This window comes from Myotis myotis, unplaced genomic scaffold (assembly GCF_014108235.1).
Source record: "Myotis myotis isolate mMyoMyo1 unplaced genomic scaffold, mMyoMyo1.p scaffold_m19_p_7, whole genome shotgun sequence".
In the NCBI taxonomy this organism is placed as follows: domain Eukaryota; kingdom Metazoa; phylum Chordata; class Mammalia; order Chiroptera; family Vespertilionidae; genus Myotis; species Myotis myotis.
Window position 1 is genome coordinate 64395537 of NW_023416379.1, and position 23002 is coordinate 64418538.

Consider the following 23002-nt stretch of genomic DNA (forward strand, 5'->3'; position numbering starts at 1 on the left):
CTTAGGATCAAGTGACTTAATGTATAGAAACATTCTGCCAACTAAAAAGCACATCAAAAGTCTTAGGTATTATTAAAAGTTGTGACATTTGGGCAGGTATTCAAAATGTTGGTGAGAGCTGATTTCTTTTCCCAGACTGCTACATTTGAAATAAAAAGTTAATTTAAATGAATCATGCAAAGATATTGACACAGCTAAATTTGCTGCAAGCTGCTGGGGTGGTTTTTAAACTTTTCCCTAAAACTTGGAAACGCTGGTTAATTTAGTTGCCTCGCCAACCAAATGACAAGGCAATTTGGGCATTTCAGTGCCCTTTTAGAAAGATAGTTGCTCTGGCTTAACACTAATGAGATTGCTCTTGAGCTTGATGCCTTGTGTGTTCAGCAAACCAAGGCAGGTTTATTGGGTAAGAAAATAAATGGATCAGCAAATGATGCTTGCTTTTCAATCTAGTGCATCCTTGAAAATAAATTTCTAATATATATAACCAAGGTTTAAAGCCCTGAATTCTGGCTAAGGGCCATCAAGAAATAACAGTGAATACATTTAATTATATTATTATTCTTATGGCTAATAAATAAATTAATAGCATTTGGATGGGGAAACAATTGCTTTTTAAATTAGTAGATCCTACTTTGATTACTGAAACTATGGTTAGATTTTAAAGTGTTCTTGAGTGTTTCAAGTCTTTTTTTTCCCTTTCCCTTTTAGTCCTCACCTGAGGATATGTTTCCATTAATTCTAGGAAGAGAGAAAGGGAGAGGGCAGAGGGGGAGGAGGGAGAGATTGAGATTGAGAGGGAGGGGGGAAGAAGAGATTGAGATTGAGCTTGAAGGGAGGGAGGGAGGGGGAGAGAGAGAGAGAGAGAGATCAATGTGAGAGAGAAACATTGATCCATTGTCTCCCACACATGCCCCCGATTGGGGATTGAACCTGCAACTCAGGTGTGTGTCCTGATGGGGAATCAAACCCTCGATCCTTTGGTGCATGGGACAATTTTCCAACCAACCAAGCCATACTGATGAAGGCTTAAGCCTTTCATTTATCCTCACTCAAGGATACTTTCCATTGTTTTTTGGAGAGAGTGGAAGGGAGAGGAAGAGAGGGAGAAGGAGAGGAAGAGAGGGAGAGGGAGAGGGATATTGATGTGAGAGAGACACGTAGATTTGTTGCCTCCTGTATACACCCAGGGCCGGGAATAGAGCCTGCAGCCAAGGTACATGCCCTTGACCAGAATTGAAGCCGGGACCCTTCAGTCCACGGGGTAACACTCTATAGCTAGGGCTACAGTCTTTTTTTTTTTTTTTTTTTTTTTTTTTGTTCAGAACAACACACGAGTTAAAGTTTTAAGTAAAAGAAATATTAGTGGTTTCACTCTATTGCTACCTAACATTTGTACAAGTTCAATTATTGATCACAATGTTTACATAACAGAATTCCATGAAATATACTTTTAGATCTCCAGGCAAAACTGTTCAGTCAGCCTCTCCTCCACGTAAGAGGAAGGCCTTGCCTTGCTATGACTGTGGAGATATAAATGTCTTTGGTCCATTGATTTGCTGCAGGAGTGGTAGTCTATTTTCAAGTTCAGTTGGAAATTGTTTTTGCACAATTTAGTAGTTGATAATGGTAAGTTAGATTAGGAGAGGTTCTCCTATTAGTCTTGATATCTGCCTTGTGCAATATGATGGCCAATAGCCACATATGGTTATCGAACACTTGGAATGTGGCTAGTGTCACTGAGGAATTGACTTCCTAAACTTAAATAGCCACATACAGCTAGTGGTCACTGCACTGGGCAGCACAGCTCTATATCATCACAAGGAATACATGCATAGAAATTCCTCAGAGGGCTGACTTTCTAACAGAATAGTTAATACTGTAAGATTTTTTTGATATAGAGCCCCCTTTTAACATCCAGAAGTATCAAAGATCTATACACAGAAGTGACTGTATTTTGAGTATGTGTTGATTGATAAAATATACAAAAGAAAGCTAATAAGTAACTTATAAGGGTTTTAAATAAATTTGAACTGTATTCATGAGAAAGCAGTCTAGATATGTGTAAGATATATCATTGGTTCCATACATAGCTAGGGCTTGTTGCCTGGATGGATGCAAGGAATCTATGAAATAACTTCTATATTCACAGATTGGAAAACATTGTTCTGAAATTAAAAAATAAGAAATAGATGCAAGGATAATTAAAAGATAAAAACAGTAAGGAGAAAAGTTCTTTTGAAGTATGGAAATGCCTTCACAACTAGTTAAGAAGAATCAAATGATGGAAGGCTATCTGTGCTGGGGGCAGCTGTGCGTACACTAGAGTCTGCGACACCTCTTTCATCATTTGGCTTTAGATCTTAAACTCCTACTCCTTAGGGATTTTTTTCCCTCAAGCAAACAAAGCTTACTTTATCTTTAGTGCTCTTTTAAAACCTAGACATTTTTTAAAAAATAGAGACTCTCAGTAGTTCATATTAGGAGTCATGCCCAATGGCCAATTTCCTTGTCAATAGTTGCAGAATAGCTTGATTTAAAAACTAATATCCTCATTTAATCATCAGATACAAAGCAGATCTCTTTCATAATATAACTGAGCCACGCTCACCCACTTTTTCCTCTTGGTCCATTTCTGTTGGAGGTACTTCATATTATGGCCACAGGGAAAGGCTAAGGGTAGGGTTGTGTAATGGTTCCCCCATCCCGCAACCCACCCATTTAAACCTACAATCTAAATGAAAACAATGTGCATGTTACTCCAGCAGGAAGACAAGTCTCCTAGCACCTCAGGTCACCAGCCCAAACCCCTTAGTTAGGAGTTCTGGACCTCCCACTGGCTGGCAAGGAGGGAGGAAACTAGATTGTATAATCATTGTGTCCATAATTCAATACCAAATCCATCTTGTGGATCTATAAAAAGTATATTTTGTGATTCTTAAACAACTTGGTTCTAGGATGGTGCTATGCCCAAAAGATATGGATGGCAAAGGATGAGGGTTTCTTTTAGTACTGAAGCAAATCCTGAGTTACACACACACACACACACACACACACACACACACACACACACACACACACAAAGTTAAACTATATATTGTTATGAGTTAGCTTTCAAATAATATGCTAATGATTCTCACATTCTCAAACATTTATGTATTCCATAATCCCACCAGCTCTTAAAAATAACTATTTCAAGTAATTGCTCTAGACGGCATTAAAAATGATCCCACAGGTACTTAACCTTGACATTCTAAACAAATACATTGTTCTGCAGATCAGTGGCATCCATTTGGCTGGAGAAAGTATTTGTAATGCAGGGAACAATTCCATGTTCTGCTCCATCACTTAATGATCAATTATATGTCACCAAGTAATTCATAAGACATATTAGATTATTCCAGGAGCAACACAGCTGCTAACCTCTACATGGCCTTGCTGGCACGGCTAATTAACCCGAACAACACATGGACCATTTACTGAAAATATATATTATTTTTCTGTTTGGGATGGGGGCACTTGCTCAAATCTAAGACTGTACGTTAAGTTCCAGCTTCATTAAACACACACACACACACACACACACACACACACACACACATACACACACACACACACACCGCAAAACAGTAGCTTGAAAGCAATGGAGCACAGAGATTGGAAAATGACCCAGCAAGCACTTATGAAGACAGATGTTGCCATCTACCTATTACATTGACATTTACCTGAATGAGGTTGGCAGCTGGGTTCCTTCTTTTCTCAAAGTGTTTCTGGCGGTGCTGTTCTTGTACTTTTAATGCAAAACCTGAGCCAAGAATGCCCTGGAACAAAACACAAAAATAACACTCAAGTTTTTTCCCCCTCCCAATAGCGCTGTTAAAAATTAAAACACACACACAAAAACACAACTTCTAAAAAGAGGCTGAGAAAAGACACAGTATGTATGCAACCTGTCCAGAAATATTAAAACAAACTTATTAACACAAACACTATTCACTTCTATTATATTACCAGTGGCCAATGGCGAGTTGTTGGGCAAGACTGCATAGAAATATAATAGCTTCCATTCTTTAGTAAATCAACCAGGCATTGCCAGTTATTGTCTCTTATGATATGGTAGAGGCACTCTAATTACAAATAAAAATCACCATTAAAAAATGTCTTTTGTGTGCCCTCTCTAACATTTCTTTCTGCCTAAGTTAGAGTAAATGGTCCTACCCAGTGGTGGAATATGGAGGACATGAATTCTGCTTTTGAATAAAGGTGGATATGAAATTTGGAAGAGTTAAAGTCTTGCTGCTGTGGACATGGGAGTGTTTCTAGCACTTCGGTGAAATAACTGAATTTTCTATGTGAAATGGGTGTGTGTGTGTGTGTGGAGAGTGTTTAAAATCTGTCCTTGTTTAGTTCTCATGATGCTATAAGTCTACACCTACCAAAATAAAGTGAAAGGGGAGGGGAGGACAGTTTTTCAGGTCAGACAAACAAACACTCAGTTTTCAAGACATAGGAGGTTTTCCATTTTGCCTGTCTGTGCAATAAAGACAAGAACTTGGGTTATTATTGCAAAGCACATTCCTGTTTCTCTGAGTTTTAATCTCACACTTTTGGCATTCCTTACTTTTTGGTCTTGGCTCATCTATTCAGATGTTGGGGTTGGTAAGATTAGTATGTCCCTCTTACATTTATGTTAATTTTTGGCCTGGCTTGCTTGTGTATCATCTCCATCTGCCAAAGTTCTGGCTCTTTGAAACGCTCCCCTCTTCTCACTTTGCTTTGGTCTAACACTGTGGACTCAAGATGCTGTTTATCAGCCCCGTGCTGGCTTTCAGAGCTTGCTAAATCCAGTCTCCGGGCTTTGTAAGTCTCCAGTTTATTGCCATGGGACATGGAGCATCACTGCTTTCAAGTCTGTGGGTGTTACTTGTTAGTTATAAATTATTAGCTTTTTATTAAACTCAAGGAGTCTAACCCTTTGGTGAGAGATGGGTATCTGGTAAGTGCTAAGTCAGTATTCGCCACAGATAAGGAATGGTTGTTTTTCTTTTCTTTATTTCTTCAAAGAAGCTCAAAGATGGTATTGGCTGCCTGGGAGGTGGTGGGTTTCTCTTCTTTAGGAGGTGGTCTCAGCGGGATGAAACTTGGCTAAGATATGGTTGCACTCTAGATAACCTTGAACCTTCCTTCTTATCTTGAGAAGCCACAATTCTGAGTACATCTGTGACAATAACCAGATAATAAGTAATGTGATTATAGTGGTCCTCCCAGTTATTCACGGGGATATGTTCCAAGACCCGCAGTAGATACCTAAAACTACAGATAGTACCGAAGCCTATATGTACTGTTTTTTCTATTCACACATACCTAGATAAAGTTTAATTCATAAATTAGGCACAGTAAGAGATTAACAACAACAGTAATAAAATAAAACAATTGTAACGGTACACTGTAATATAAGTTATGTGAGTGTGGTCTTTCTCTCTGTGTCTGATAACTGGTTTGATAACAGAGATGACTAAGTGACTAATGGGTGGGATAAGGTTTACAGCATGGATACGCTGGACAAAGTCCCAGGCAGGACGAAGCACGAGGACAGGAGATTTCATTACACTACTCAGAACGGCATGCAATTTAAAACTATGACTTGTTTATTTCTGGAATTTTCCATTTAATGTTTTCCAATCAAGATGACCATTGGTAACTGAAACCACAGAAAGTGAATCCTCAGAAAAGGGGGGACTACTGCATGTTTAAAATATTTATATAATACTATTAATGAGCAATGATCAACTCTATTATTAGCTAGGGTAAATGACTATCATAAAATTAGAAATTATGTCATAGGTTCTGTTTTCCATTTCTTTTTCAGAGACTGTCTCTTGCTAAGATCTTCATCTCATATAGCTTATGATTGCACAAACTAAACTTGATAAAAACCGGGACTGTATAGCCTTGATTTTAGATTTAAACAGTTCCCTTCATTAGAGGTTATAAAAATGGCCCTCCATGTTCAAATCCAGGTCAACTATAGTTAACCCTAACTTTTAATTTTTTTCTGCTATTTAAAATCATTTAGGAAAGATTTAGTTATTTTCCTTTTTTGAAAAAATATATATTGTATTGATTTTTTACAGAGAGGAAGGGAGAGGGATAGAGAATTAGAAACATTGATCAGCTGCCTCCTGCACACCCGCTAGTGGGGATGTGCCCACAACATGCCCTTGACCGGAATCGAACCTGGGACCCTTCAGTCCACAGGTTGATGCTCTATCCACTGAGCCAAACCAGTTAGGGCTAGTTATTTTCCTTTTGATGTCAATTTTCATGAAGTATAAACATGTAAGAGAATAGGAAGCATTTGAACTTATAGCACATATTTATACTATGTATTATATATAAACCACTCATATGCAGCCTAATTCTGATTTTGTAGATATTTCATTAACAGCAATAGCTACCATTTTGGAGCACTTTGTATGGGGGTATGAGGTTCTGAGTTAAATCCCTCTTGAAAAATGAAGACAGGCCCTACAAATCACAGAGTTAACATCTGCCAAACAAACTAAAATGTGCTGAAAATCTTATTGGTATTGCTTAGAAACATTAACAGTAAACGTTTGTTCCCATCTCTTGCACCAGACTGTACATTACAACTATTATTAAACCAGGTCTGCTGATCATCTCATGATGGCTCCATTCCAGTCTTCTTCTGCGTCCCTGAGGCTACAACATAGCGAACCTAACTGGAAGTGTGTTAAAGTCTATTATGTATATATATTGGTGTAAGTTTATATGTATCCTCACATGTAATTTACATATATATATAATTTGTGTGCCTTCTCTTCAACTATTGACACCAACAAATACAACTTCTTAGAAATTAAGTTTTGTTTTAATTCATTTTCTCATATCACATAACTTACATTTTTAGGTTTTGAGTTTTAGTATTATGCCAAGAGGTGATACATATACTAAGTGGCAAGAAAAGATGTTTTAGTAGACATTTAAAATATTTATCCCTATTTATCCCTGTTACCTTCCAGATTAAATGAGCCCAATTTGTACCCCACACATGGTGAACAGACTAGACTGAAAGCCACTCCTTGAAAGAGGAAAGAGCACGCCCTGAAGGGTAGGAAGCCCTGTTCCTCAGGGTGATGCTGAAGTTGGGGCTGCCCCTGCGAGCTCCTTAGCCTGTTAGCCCCGGGAGGCAGTGGGCCTCAGGGAAAGTAACCTCCCAGAGGAGCTTGGAGAGGCTGACCTGTATGCCTCTGTGATGTGCAGGAGAGTCCTTCAGCTTTGAGGGGAAGATGAGAAAAGGCTCTTCTCTTTCTTTGTCCTCAGGTTTCCTGGGTGGGAGAAACCCCAAACAGTGGTGGCCCATAATCCACCTCTAACTTTCATAGCAAAATGCCAATGCACTATCCTAAATCTCAGACAACATGTTGGCCAGTGGGTGCATAGACATAGTGGCAATTCCAGTCACCTTGTTTTTTTTAAGGTATATATGAACAATTTAGTCTTTCATTAAATACATAAGAGCCTGGCTGGTGTGGTTTAGTGGTTGAGAATTGACCAATGCACCAAGAGGTCACCGGTTGGAGTCAGCGGTTGGATTCCAGTCAGAGCACATGCCCCGGTTTCGGGCTTGATCCTCAGTAGGGGGTGTGCAGGAGACAGCTGATCAATGTTGATGTTTCTTTCTCATCATTGATGTTTCTATGTCTCTCTACCTTCTCCTTCTTTCCTTTCTAAATTCAATAAAAACATATTAAAAAAAAATAAGAACTCTGCACCTGATGTGAGGTTGCAGTAAAAAGATCCATGGTAAAGTTTACTTTTCTTGGCATTGTTAGGGAATGTTCTGTTCTGTGCAAGCAAGTTTTTATATATCCAACATATATTGATTTAATTGGCATAAATAAAAATTATAATCACTTCATTGGGAAGCATTTCCAAGAATGATTATTTAGTCTCTGATCTTGAACTGAGCAGAGAGACATAGTTCAGAGTTTCATGTTGGGGACCTGCTATCTCTCTGACAGATTCAACCAGCTCCTGGAGGCGTGGTGACCCTAACACTAATTGGGCCCTGGTCTTTACACATTTGGAACACTTACGTCTGCTTGCTTCCTACAGATTTTCTATTCTTTCCCTTGTTAGTCTTTCACCATCTCTTCCTGTTTGTTCTATCAACCTACCTTTTCATTTGCTGTCTATAATCTTCAAGGAATTGTGAAACTATCAAGTTTTCCTCTAAGTTAAGAAAAGTTCATGCGTAGCTCTTAAGAGGCTCGCTGCTGAGGACAGCACATACACTGTTGTTGATTCTAACAGCCCAGAAGTTGCCTACTTCCCTATTTGTAGGTTTTCACTGGATCAGAGTTGTTACACATGTGGCCTCAGGTTAAGTATAAACACAAAAGCAGCAGGCATTTTGTGCCATTATTTTGGGGAAAAAGCCCAAGACTGCATTTTATTTACAGGTTTTTCCTGTCGGAAATCTGATTATTGAGCGAATTGCTGCTCTGCTCTACACTGTTGAGGTAAACAGGTAAGTTGATTCTGGATAAGTCAGATGCTGTTTTTACTCTCCTTGATTTTTTTTCATTTCACAACAGGAAACATACATCTGGATTCATATAGGAATTTTTTTTTATGACAAGCACTGGACTGACATTATCACATAGGTCTTCACAAAATTTCTCAGGATATAATAATTCTTTCTCCATTATATAGATGAATAAATGTACCCAAGGTTATTGCTATGGGCAGAATGGCTTCCCTCCAAAATTCATATGTTGGAAACCTAATCCCTACTACTTCAGATGCTGACTCTGTTTGGAGACAAGGTCTTTTCAGAGGTAATCAGGTTACAATGAGGCCATTGGGGTGGGTCCTTATTCAATAAGACTGGCGTTCTTAAAAGATTGGGACACAGATGTAGAAAGAAAGATAATGTAAAGACTCAGGGAGAAGATGGCTATCCACAAACCAAGGAAAGAGGCCAGCATTCTTCTCTCCTGGCCCTCAAAAAGAACCAATGCTGTCATCTTCTTGATTCTGGACTTCTAGCCTCCAGAACTGTGAGACGATGCATCTCTGCTGATTAAACCACCCAGCCTGTGATGCTTTCTTACAGCAGCCCTAGAGAACTGGAACAGTCACAGAGGTAGTTCCTGACAAAACTAGAATTTAAAATGAGGTCTCCTGCTCAAGCTCCTGCATGGTCTTTCAGTCTCTACTCTGTGATTCTGTGTGGTCTGCGCAGAACCAGCTGGGCGATCTGGAGTTGGCAGTGGCCATGGGAAGGACAAGCCCCTCTGCACTGGTTCACAGGCACAGAAGGAGCCCGTGAGCTCAAGGCCATGGTGTTGAAAATCCCCACTCGCCTGGCTTCCCTTGGAGGGGTGCCCTGGGTCTCTGCTAGGCAGAGACTGTGACGAGTCAGCTCATGTCTGAAGTGAAACTGGGGCTATTTTTCCTTAAGCATGACTGCTGCCACTCCTTTAAAAACTCCTTTTTGTTGGCTCTGTTCCCCCCATGAGGGGTGACATGAAAGAAGTGAGAGCTTGTAGATGGAGGCAGATTGCAATATCTTGACCAATTTCCTTTAAGGAAATAAGAGGAGACACAATGATCGGAAAGACAAGCTTCATCCATTAAGGAGAAAATAATCAGAAACTTGGGAGAAGATAAATGTGTTCTCCATTCTGATAAGATGCAGAAACTGCTCATTATGAAAAATCAATGATGATGACACAAAGAATAAATCATCTGATATAATGAAAACCCTTTAAGGTCATATGCTTTTCACACAAACGGACTGGGAGAAGTACATACTCCACTTGTGCACATCCTCCTCTTCAGTAGCACACAGTATAAACTAAATTGGAACCATCGGTTTAAAAAGAAATCTTTCGATCTTTACAAATCTTCTAAATGTATTAGTAGCATGTGGACTGAGAGGTGATGCTATCTGAATTGTTATTTGGTCATAAAGACCTACCTGGTATAAAACTCCCAGGTTAAGCGTCTCCAAGAGAAGACTATATTTTATACATTGTCCACATGGCTATATGTAGAAAACTCAACATTATATCAGAAAAATTATATTTGTATATGATATAGATATGTTCCTGGGCATATCAATTTGTGAAAGCTCATACTAACAAATCTCTAAGATCGAATTTAAACTGCTTCATTTTTGCGAAGATACTCACGGCAGGAAGTGCAAAGAAAGAAATGCCAAGGAGCGCAAAGCCTGCAGAAAGCAATCTTCCCAGCCACGTTAGGGGGGTTTTGTCTCCATAGCCAATCGTTGTCAATGTAATCTAAAAACAAAATAAATAGAACGTGCAGCTTAAGTACGTGAGAGGAAAGTCAGGACCTATGAACAGGAGGCAAAGCAACGTTTCCACTAAATCAGTATTCAACAAGTCTTGTTGGCTCATTTTATTACTGTGCTTTAATTTTCCATGACGCATAACAGAACTTCTCTTTGTTTAAGATAGGGAATAACCTACATACTTGTTCCTACTTTATAACACAGTTTTCCATCTTTTCTAAGTGCATTCAAAGAAAGGTTATTTAAGTGAGTGGATAACCATCAGTGATACAGAAATGATGGCACCGCGGATTTAGGACTGATTCAGTACACAAAACAATAATTTATGTCAATTATGGCTGTTCATTTATTACCTTGGCAGACATTTCCTAAAGGTCTGGTGCATGCAAGGTACGTGCTGTGATTTGTAGTGGAACAAAAACAAGTGGTACATAGTTCTTGTCCTGAGATATTTACGGCATAAAGAGGCGAGACATGTCACACAAAAATCATTAAAACAAAAAAGCAAGACAGGTGTTATTATGGATGCACAGTTAATCTGCCATGGGAATTCAGAGAACAGATGATTACCAGCTTGGGTGGTTGAAGAGGCTTTACTGGGAGATGTCATTAAACCTAGGCTTTGAAGGATACACACACACACACACACACACACACACACACACACACACACATATATATTCTTCTTCAAAGAACATATATATATATATGTTTTAGAGAGAGAGGAAGGGAGAAGGGGAGAGAGAGAAACATTGATGTGAGAGAGACATATCAATGGGCTGCCTCCTGCATATCTCCTACTGGGGATCGGGCCTGAAACCTGGGCATGTGCCCTGACTGGGAATCGAACCAGCAACATTTTGGTGCATGAGATGACATTCAATCAACTAAGCCACACTAGCCAGGACAGGACTAATATTTTGAGAGGCAGAAATGATAAAGAGGGTGATCTGGGTGAGGGTGACCAGCTGCACAGTAATGAGAAGAAATAGGGTAGGTTCTGGAAAGTGTAAGTTGTTCAGTTGTTCAGGTAGGTCTGAAGAGGATTAGTGAAAGGGGAGATTAACCAGATCAGGGAGTGCCTTTGTCTCTCCCATGGTCAACTGCCCAGAGGCTTCCCATGTCCCTTAGAACAGTCTCAGCTACTCTCCAGTGCCTATGCGGTTCTGCAAGATCTGGCAGAATGAAGGGCAAGGGGACTGGAACAGTGGCAGTGGGACTCTATGGGAGTGGAGGAGGAAGAGATGTGTTTAGGAAGTTGAATAGGAATACATTTATTGACTGCCTGGGATAAAGGGGAAGACTAAGTGAACAAGGGCTTGACAATTTCAAGGGGAAGGCGGTTGTACCATAAATAAAAATATAATAATGAGGAAGAGAAAGCTTTGGAGCAAAGGTGAAGAGTTTGGTTTTGCAAGAAAGGGTTTTAAAAATGTCAGTGTGATGCTGATCTAGAAATGTTGAGCGGGAAGTTGAGATCCAAAGCTTGAGTCTTGAAAGAGAGAGAGATTATTGGGGTTGGCATGAGATTTGGGTTTTGGATTCAGGCACAGGGTGATTATTGAAGTTCTGTGAATAAAGGAGATTGCAAAGCATTCAAAGAAGGGGCCCAAAGACACTTCAGGAAACACAGACGTTTAAGGGAAAGTAAAATAAAAAAAGAATTTTTTTTTTTTTAAAAAAACAAGAGAACTAAAAGTGAGTAATAGAAATGTAAACTTAATGGAGAAGAGTCTCACAAAGGACCAGGTGATCCCTGATGTCACAGGCTCATAGATAACAAGGAGAATGAGGACTGAGAAGATATTGATACAGAGATAGACTAGTGATTTTTAACTAAGTGGTTGCTGTTGTCACGTCATCTTATCTGGGCTTTGAAGGAGGGTTAACATTTTTAGAGGCAGAAACAATAGAGGGAGGTAAACTCCATGATGCCAGACTTTTCAGATGCATTCCATTCAGCTGACCACCTCTTCCTAGACTCTCTCTCCTCTCCTCACTTCTTTGGTTTTCCCTTTATATCTTTGGTGGCTCCTCTTACGTGGCTCCCCCTAATTTAGTCAACCCTTGAATTTTGGATTCTTGAGGGTTGTTTCTGTTTTTTAAAATTAAATTTTCCTCTAACTTTCCTTTCTCTCCCATACCCTCCTCTCCCATTCCCAGGTGATCTTAAATGCTCTCATGGATTTAAATACTATGTTAACGCTGAACACACCAAATTTATACTTCCAGGCCAGACCACTCTTCTGAACGCCAGGTTCATAAACCTGCACTTGCTTTTTTTCTATTTGGATGTTGCACAGTCATTTAAACTTAGCATGTTTAAGAGAACTCTTGTTTCTTTCCAACCCATTACTCCCCAAATGTTTCCCCTTTCATCCTGATTCAGAGCACCACCATGTACCCAGTTGCTCATGTCAGAAGCCTCAGAGTCATCCTAATTGCTCCTTCTCTCACTCCTCTTACTGAATACGCCAGCAAGACCCACTGTTTCTATCTCCCAGAGACATTGCATACTCATGCCTTCACTCTGTCTTCACTGCCACCACAGTAGAGCAGGCTGCTACTGCAGCCTCTAAATTGCTCTGTCTTCGCTCTTGCCTCTTTCCAATTCCTTCTCCACACACCTGCAAGGGGTATCATTTTCTTGTAGTTATCTAAAAACCCTTCAATGGCTACTTATTGAATTCAGAATAAATTCTAATCTCCTAACTATGGCCTACACGATCAGGTCTCTGCCTACCCCCGCAAGAACATCCTGATTTCCCCCTGGCTCACTACCCTTTAATCACAGCGTCCTTTCAGATGCTCAGACAGGCCAGTGTATTTCTGCCTCAGGGCCTCTGCACATCCTATTCCCTCAGCCAGAACTGCTCTTCTCCCCACTATTTCCCAGGTTCTTTCTCATCCTTCAGATCTTCTCCAAAAGACCCCAACAGCATAGAGGCCTTCTCTACCCACTTCATCTATCATGGAACCTCATTCATGTCAATTTCAGATCCTTGTTTCTTAAGAGCACTTGGCATTAGTGGTAGTTCACTGTCTTTTGCTTTGGTGGAAGGGCTCTTATTTCCTTTACTAGAGGGAGGAACCATGTCTTTACTCTTTGCTAGCTACCTCATATCTAACACAATGCTTGCCACAAAGTAGAAGGAGCTCAATGAATATTTAGTAAATCAATGAAGAATCCTTTCAAGAATATTGGTGACAAATGGAGGGAGGGCGAGAACTCCCTGACTTGAGGAGAGACTTTCCAGGATGTATGTGCACCTGTCTGCAGAGAGGATGAGACTGAGGGGGGAAGGGGTGATGGTTTTATGATGGGGTAAGGTACCCAAGGAGGCAGAGGAAAAAGAATCAAGGGTACAGTTGGAAGGGTTAGCCTTGGCAGTGTGAAAAGACACCTATTACACACTGGGGAGGAAATGTGGATGGACACAGTGGGAGTGGAGGGCAGGACTGGGAAGGTTCTAGTCAGTTCCCTTCAGTCCCAGTGAAGGAGATGACTGGATTACCTGTGGGGAGGAAAAGGCATGTAACAGAGGAAAAGACTTGGGCTGTGAGGGTGTGAGAGGCATCAAGTACAAATCAACCAGAAGCAGAGGAAGGCCATCCAAGGTTGAAGAGAGGGACTTTGTAGTGGGACCCAGTGACCAAGTTAGTAAAATGCCACCCACAGTATCAGTAGGGGACTCTCAAAGGGATTCCCTGGGTTTGCAGAAAAAATATCTGGCTCAATTTTATTACAGGTTCCCAATCTTAAATCTATGGGAAAGATTTTAATCTACTGCACTTTTCCTACAAAATACCGTAATCCTTTTACAGCCGTTTATTAATTGTAATAAACTGAAGGAGAAATTTCATAGTTTGGTCACAGCAATAATGTTACATTTCACGGTTTGCTTTACATTCTCGTAATACATGTGCATTATTCTCCTGGGCCCTGTGCTTAGAGAGTGGGTTTTAAACCACTGCCTCTAGCTCGGAAGAATGAGACATGGCCAGGTGATGACGTGCTCAGTGTTGCTTTCTGAGTAGAGGAATGCCTGCTCTCTCATTCCCAGAGGGTTGCCCTCAGTCTTACAGGGTGGTTTGTGCGGGAGAACAGTGTTGTGAACTCTGAGAGCAGCACCCTGGAGTCCCTCTGGGGGCAGCAAAGACTTGGCCAACCTTCTCTGCACTCTGGTTCAGGTTTCTGGATGATCACGTCTCATCACGTGCAGGAGACTGGAATGACCAGCAGCTTGGCCACAGCAACTTCCTCCACTCCGATTTCAAAGTCACTCCAATTTCAACATCTCTCGGGTGTTGCTTGGTTGAAAACATAGGGGCCTTTTATTGCCAGGCTAGGTTTGAGGAGGATCTGCCAACAGAGTGGCAGTTTGTCTCTTTCTGAGACAGGGAGGGGGTTGGTGAGGGGTTTCCTGGGCGTATCATTTCACCTCCTGTGGCTAAAAGGGGACCACTGAGCTTTCTGATGTGAATGAAGAGATAGCAGCAGACATGAAATTAGGATGTTTCTAAGATGAACGTACAATAAAAAGATGTGAGCCATCTCAATATATTCATGCTGGCCCGTCCATTCCATGTAGCTGCTGACTCTCTAAGGCAATGCCTGGCTGCATTCGGTAAAACCATCCTCAGATGAGGCTTGCATAGGTGTTCACTGATTTTCTGGACTTTCGGGTCAAGCTGTCCTTGAAGTACAAGTGCGTCTCCTTGGGACAGAACAACTACATTATGTTTCTTATCCTAGCACTTGGAAGGCTCTGCTAATGGTTATCAGCATGTCCTCTGCCCATGGGCTGGACAGCAGAAGCCCCTTTGGTGCTTATTCTCCTATCCTTAAGCTGAACAATAGGCCCTATCTGTCTCCCCGAAAACTTGTGACTCTGTCAGCGGCCGGGCCCCGTAATGATTCCTTTCGCGTGGATCTGAAGTCAGAGGAAGGTGGGCTTGCCCAGGACCCCGAAGGCACCAGCTCTTCAGGGGCTCCTGGCACAGCAGCTTGTTTCCAGGGAAACTTGGGAGGCGGCCTACGTGAACTTCAGGGGATTGCAGAAAATCACACTCGGAGGAAATCCACTATATCGGGCATAATTCCATTTTTGATCGACTTCCAGGGTTTATAAGAGATATGCTAGCTAACATATGCTAGATAGATTACATTTTAAAGATTTATTACTCTATTTATTTATGCACTTATTATTTATTCCTACTCACTGACATTTTGTTTTCTTTGCCAGCTATTTATTTAGCATAGGTTTGCCGTGGGAATTATAATAAATTCGCTAGCCAATGCCACACAGGATAATGTTTCTTAATAAGCTAAATAAAGAAATAACATACTCCAAACAAATGACAGATTAATCACATTATTGTTCCAGGCAAGGGGAGATGATAGAAATAAATTCCAACTTTTAATAGTGGTATATCTTTTTATACACTGCTTATTGACTTTTGTTGTTGTTGTTAATCCTCATGGGAGGATATATTTTCCATTGATTTTTAGAGAGAATGGAAGAGAGAGGGAGGGAGGGGGTAGAGAGAGAGAGAGAGAGAGAGAGAGAGAGAGAGACTGACTCATGGACTGGCTCCCTCATTTGCCCCAACCAGGGCTGGGGACTGGATCTGCAACCCTTTGGTGGGCAGGCTGGCACTCTAACCACTGAACAGCCAGGGCTGCTCATTGACTTTTGACCATGGTGCTTACAATATCATTAGAAATGGTCATGAAAATTTTGAATTTACTTTTAAAAATTAAAAGATACAGTTAAAACATTTCCAGTATCTTTTTAGTGCAGTTTCAGTCAGACTAATACTTTGATTAAGTGAGAAGATGCCATTCACCAACCAGCCTGTATGGCCTGAGGTGAGGCTGGCAGATGTGTCCTCAGGCTGTGCCTGATGGGACAGCTGGGGGCCTGAGAGGAAGCGACATCAGCCCCTGCTCCATCCCGTCAGCCTCAGGAAGGCTGGCAGTCCGTGCTGCCCCCCCAAGGTGGACCATTTATGTGAAGGTGACTTGGCAGGTAGGAAGAGCTCAGATAAATGTTTGCCCTCATATACCATATGCTCAACTGCAGTCACCCAGGTGAGAAAGGATATTTTCTGAAAAATCTGTGGGTTGCAAATATTGGCATAAAGGTGTATTTGCATTAGCAAAGCCTGAGGTGCATTGGGAGTACTTAGTGTGTTTAGCAATCAAGAATTATTCCTTAGGAATAACACTACAAAATAAATGCAAATTCTGATTTTAAAAAATGAAATGGCATAAGCTATGGCCAGATTATAATTTAGACATCAGTTAGGCTAGTTGTTTGTTTTTTTAATAGCAGAATTAATTCCAGACCAGGAGTTATAAATCCTTTTTTCTTTCTTTCAAGCAACAAATCAACAAAAATTCATTGGTCTGATTTGGAAGATACAATTAAGAATACTAGTTTATAGCTAATTCACTCATGTGAGCAAGTTAAGAATATACTAGTTGTAGATTTCCATAGCACAGTATAATTTCTCCACAAGGGGGGTCCTTTAAGGGAGGATGATTATCATTGGCAGTTTGTCGACAATTTTTCTCCCCTCCTCTCTCCTCCCCTCCCATCCCCTTCCCTCTCCTCCCCTCCTCTCCTTTTTCTCTTTTCCCTCTCCTCATTTCCTTGGGTCACCTCCTGAGTGCCTGGTTTCAGGGAGTGGGTACACAGAACCTGTGCAGTTAATTTTGAAATTTGGTCACCTTGAACTAGTAGATCGGAAAGGTTTTCAATCTTTAAACATCAGAAGCTCCTGTGGTGGTGGCATCATATAATTTGGGTTCTGCTGCGGCAGGTAGCTCAGGGCATTAGCATTCTATATTTTCCTACCAGGCTTGTGGTCAAATATGTAACAACAGGAGTGACTAACATTTGTCCAGTGCTCGATAAAGCACATTTACATGCCCCGATTTAACACACACAGCAACTTCATGTTTGGGTAACACTATAATAGCCATTTTATGGAGATATTAAATGATTGCTTAGTATCACACCTTCACTAAATCATAACGATGGGGCTGGAACCTAGGTCTCCTGACTATTACTTTGTCATTTTCTATATAGCATGTGCTCAATAGTTATGGAATAATACCGAGCAAAAGTGTCCAGAGCCATGTGTGAGATGACATTAAAAAAGGAACAAAGTTCTCAGGAAAGACTTCTCCAAAGAGGCTTATGACCAATGTACTTCATAAGTGCATGCCATTAGGTAGGCCTGGGACTTGTCGATGCTCATAACAGCCAGGGTGCTTTGGTGGGTAGTGGTTGGGGTATGTGTGTTTCAGTATTTACTCGGTGGTTAGCAATATTCTTGAAGAGTTAGAACTGGTGTGTTGGTTATCTCACGGCAAGTAAGGCTTTCATACCATCAGGTAATGCATTGGTGGTAGGAAACTTTTGTTAACTTTTATTTAATGTACCAGCACTGAGTCAGAAAACAACAGCTCATAAAAGTTGCAGAAAACACTTTGTCCTGGGAAACCCAATGTAAGGAGGGTTGATTCTCAGAATTATAACTGGTATTAACAAGGGCAAAGGTATTTTTGTTCATTCCACAAATCTGTACCATTTCTTATTCTTAGATTTTGTAGGTGGCACGACCTGTTGAGTACACAGCATACTATATTATACACAGAGCCTTCCGTATTGTTTGCTTTGAGACAGATTGTTACGATATTCAGCATGTATTATAAGACTAACTCTGGCTGATATTGAATTCTTCTACATGCCTGAAGTAATAATTTCAAGGTGGAGGTTATATTCAGATGCTACTCAAGAGTATATTTATATTACATGCTACTGTACTTATTTTATTAAAAAAACCCACCCCAAACAGCATCTTCATCATAGGAAAGCAGTAAATAGAAAGAGGATCAGCTGGTCTTTACCCGGTTATTACAAGAAAAAATTACTTCAGGAAAACCTGATCTTAAGTTATTTCAGAACAAATCTAAAGCAAATCAAGAGGAGAAAAATAATAACAGGAAAAAAGGTAATAAAAAATAACTGCAATAAAAACTGTTATAAATTTATTTCAGGATAAATCTACAGTAACTAAAGAGAAAGAAAATAACAGGAAATAACATTAAATGGCGCTCTGCCCAGCAATTAGAAGCTCCTTCTTCCAGGAGCTGGCACTATCTCAGCCACTAGCTTTACTTCACACACCCCTCCTCCGCTTCCTTTGTCATCAACACCCTTCAGTTGCCACTTCAGAGCCCAGAGCATCTTTTCGTCTCAACCCCCAAATCCCAGCTTCTTTGCTTAAGCTCTGGGTCCGCCATGAAGCATATAGCTTTGTTTGTTCCTTTGGTTATAAAGGTGCTAACATCCAGGACAGCAATGTCTACATCAACAGTAGCCACTATTTCTGTCTGGGCACTTGCTGTGCTGTTAGTATTGGACTCTTTTTTTATTGGTTATCCCACTTACTCAATGAGCTAATAAGTACCATTATTCACTAGCACAGAATTGTTTTCAGAGAACAAACTTCTTTGAATTTCTGTTGGCTTTAAGCAGTGCTGATCACGCCATTGTATTTCTCTAAAAGTTGCTCTTGGAAATAGCTCTCAGCATCTTCTTAATGAAAGAAGTTTAGTAGCTGATATTTAGAATTCACTGGGATGCTGTTACCCTGGGCCACAAATTGCATTTTGATATTTAATGTTGATACTTTGGGCTTTTTTAATAAAGGAAATTTCCTTTTTTTTTTTTTTCACCATGCCTAGAAACACTTACTTAGAAACACTCCATTCAAGACGTGTTCATTTCCCTATTTATTCTGGATTCTTCCATAGTTAGCAAGGTGTCTGTTATGTGCAACGCAGACAATTTTAACTAAAAAGTATCCAGCTATATATTCTTTAATGTCTTGATTAACACATAATGGAAAGTATAGTATTCTAAATTTATTTTTATTTTACACCAAAGATGTACATATTCTTATAATGAATAGTAATAATAAGCCCACTGTTTGCTTATTATTTTAGGCTTTAGACAATTTCATTAATGAGTCAGTTAATATCAACAAACCACTGTGAACCAAAAAGGCCATTTTACTCCTAGAAACTTAATGTCTTAGAAGATTTTCATTCTTATATTCAAGACTAGATTTTTTTCTCGAAAAAAAAAAAAAGAGAGACATATTCAGCCATTCAAGAAGCCTGTTAAGTACTGGTTAAACTTCAGTCAAAATAACACTATCGAAATGCAAATTGATGAAAATATGTTGCTCCCCTCACCTTCCCCAAAGTCACAGATATGATCTTTGAAAATCTGCTGCTCAGATTATTCTGGCAAAAGAAGCAAGCTGGTGACTAAGTGAGAGATATAGTAAGAGTTTCCCACACACTATTTAACACAATACAACAATTCTTATCTATACTAATAATCTACACTAATAAAAGAGAAAAATGGTAATTGGTGTACAACGCTACCCTTTTCATTGGCTAATCAGGGCTATATGCAAATTAACTGCCAACTAAGATTGGCAGTTAACTGCCAACAAGATGGCGGTTAATTTGCATATGTAGGCACAATGCAGGGAGGCGAAAGGGAAAGCAGGAAGAAGCCCCCTGCCACTGACAGTGATCGGAAACCCAGGGGGGAGCTAAGAGCTGGGGCCGCTTTTGCCCTGCCCTCCAGCCATGATCGGAGAATCAGGCGCCTTTTCTGCCCTGGCCAGTGATAGCAGGAAGTAGGGGTGGAGCCAGCGATGGGAGCTGAGCACGGTGGAAGCTGGCAGTCCCAGGAGCTAGGGGTCCCTTGCCTGGGCCTAAAGCGAAGCCCACGATTGCGGGGCCGCTGCAGCTGCGGGTCCCCGCTGCCTGGGCCGGACGCCTAGGCCAGAGGCGTTAGGCCTGGGCAGGGGCTGGAGCCTGCAACCGCGGGGAGCTGGGGGTCCCCTGCCCAGGCCTGACACCTCTGCCGGAGGCCTCAGGCCTGGTCAAGGGGCCGATCTGGTGATTGGTGATCGGAGGGTGATGAGGGTCAACTCCTCTGGCCGAGGCATCAGGCCTGGGCGGGGGGCTGGGGGTCCCCTGCCCAGACCTGATGCCTGGGCCAGAGGCATCAGGCCTGGGTGGGGGGCGGAGCCAGGGATTGGGGGGATATGATGGTCCCTTTGCCCAGGCCTGAAGCCTGGGTCAGAGGTGTCAGGCTTGGGCGGGGGGTGGAGCAAGCGATCAGAGGGAGATGGGGTCCCCTGCCCAGGCATGATTCCTGGGCCAGAGGCCTCAGCCTGGGCGGGGGCCAGAGCCAGTGATCGGGGGGAGATGGGGGTCCCCTGTCCAAGCCTGACAACTCTGGCGGAGGCGTCAGGCCTGGGCAAGGGGCCGATCAGGCGATCGGAGGGTGATGGGGGTCTACGCCTCTGGCCGAGGCATCAGGCCTGGGCAAGGGGCAGAGCCAGCAATCGGAGGGGTCTGGGGGTCCCCTGCCCAGGCCTGACGCCTGGGCCAGAGGCATCAGGCCTGGGCTGGGGGCCGATCCTGCGATTGGAGGGTGATGGGGGTCAACGCCTGAGGGCTCCCAGTATGTGAGAGGGAGCAGGCTGGGCTGAGGGACACTCCCCCCCCCCCACCCAGTGCACGAATTTCATGCACCGGGCCCCTAGTAGAGGAATATGCAAATTGTCCAGGACGCTGTCACAGTAATGACTGAACACCAGGCTGTGTGAGGCTGGCAGGGGTGGGGGTCAGTTTGGGATGACCAGGCCAGCAGGAGGGGCAGTTAGGGGCGACCAGGCTGGTGGTGGGGCAGTTGCGGGTGACCAGGCCGGCAGGGGGCGGGCAGTTGGGGGCAACCAGGCTGGCAGGGGGGGCAGTTAGAGGCCATGGTTGGTTGGCAGGCAGAGACGGTTAGGGGATCGGGCATAAATCGGCAGCCGGACATCCCCCAAGAGGTCCCAGATTGGAGAGAGTGCAGATTAAGCTGAGGGGACCCCTCTCATGCACGAATTTCATGCACTGGGCCTCTAGTGTTATAATAAAAGCCTAAGTGACCGTTACAGTGGAATGACCAGAATGACCGGTCACTATGATGCGCACTGACCACCAGGGGGTAGACTCTCAACACAGGAGCTTCCCCCTGGTGGTCAGTGTGCTCCTAGAGGGGAGCGCTGCTCAGCCAGAAGCTGGGCTCACGGCTGGTGAGCGCAGCGGCGGTGGCAGGAGCCTCTCCTGCCTCCATGGCAGGACTAAGTAGCAGCGAGCAGGCAGGCAGTAAGGAGAGAGGTCCCGGACTGTGAGAGGGCACAGGCCGGGCTGAGGGATCTGCCCCCACCCCATAGTGCACGAATTTCATGCACTGGGCCTCTAGTTAGTGATAAGGGGGAAAGGAAGACCAGTGGAAAAAGGGGACAGAGCTGGCAGGCTGAAGTCCCCAACAAGGGCATTCCAATGGGAAGAGGAGCACCCGAGTGACATGGGAGTTTAAACAGTTAGAATTTTCAGAGAGAAGCAAACACTAAGCTTAAATTCAAGTCATTGCTTTGAAGGCTGGGTTTGTAAATTCTCTTCCCCTCATTAACTAGAAAAGCCTTTTGTTATCTCAGTTTACACAATTTATCCCACCATGAGTCATAGATGTTCATTTGCTCTCTACATACAGGGGTGGGCAAAAGTAGGTTTACAGTTGTGAGCATATGAAACAGTTTATTCTTGTATTAATTACTAATTATTGTATTATTTTCCTCACGAACACCTGTAAACCTACTTTTGCCCACCTCTGAATAAGAAGTGTCTGAAGAATGTCAGATGACTTTTCTCTTTTGGGGTTTCTATTTCCTCCTTTCTAAATGACCATTATTGCTGGTGGGCATGGGAGGAAGTGGTGTTGAAAACAAATTAGTACAACAACGGAATGCTTTGTTGTCAATGGTGCAATCTTGTAGACATTTACTCTGATAATTTAAAAGATCTTATTCTATAGGTGAATACATTTTTGATTCTTACTCATTTTATTGCTGCTATACAATCAACAAAAATACCAAGTTCTACTTAATATAAGCCCTGACAAATTTCCTTTGTCCTTGACAAAAGTTCTGGTTTCCTGGTGATGTGGTTTTGGGGAACAATACAACAACTGGTAATAAACCTATGCTCCACAAAGTTAAAACAAACAACTTGCCAATGTTTTAATCACAGTTTAAGAAAACGATTTATTTTTATTTTGGCAACAATCCAGCCAAAGTTATAAGAGAACTTAACGTTGTTAGACCAAAGAGATGGAGAGACTCTTTAAATAAACAATTATAAATGCTGTATATTTTCACATAACACTCTGTTTGAATGTCTTAAGGAATAAAATAAAAAGGATATAGTTTATGAATTGAATAAAGCACTTCTTTATCTTGTGACATTCTTATTAATGGAACATGTTTCAATGAATATTTTTTATTTTATTTTATTCATTTATTTATTTTTCCTTTTAGGCAGTACATTTATTAAATGCATAGCAATATCAACATATTTGCAAACATTGAACTTGATAAACTTTTTCTGACTCAGATCTAGTTAATGTCAATAGTTTCATAGAAAGAGGGCCTTGGGAGTTAGTGTTGCCCTGGCCATTACTAGTTATAAAATATAAGGCAATAAGTCACCGTTGGCCTTACATTCCT

The 23002-nt window shown here is 41.7% G+C and overlaps 1 protein-coding gene across 2 annotated transcripts in view; it reads right to left on the minus strand.

Moving 5' to 3' along the window:
- KCNQ5 (potassium voltage-gated channel subfamily Q member 5) overlaps positions 1-23002 on the minus strand; it is a 518442-nt gene that overhangs the window by 87676 nt on the left and 407764 nt on the right. For both annotated transcript variants that reach the window (XM_036316808.1, XM_036316807.1), the window contains exons 6-7: positions 10224-10334; positions 3726-3821 (exon numbers count right to left, since the gene is read on the minus strand). In XM_036316808.1, coding sequence (XP_036172701.1) covers positions 3726-3821; positions 10224-10334 — 207 coding nt within the window. The remainder of the gene's footprint in view (positions 1-3725; positions 3822-10223; positions 10335-23002) is intronic.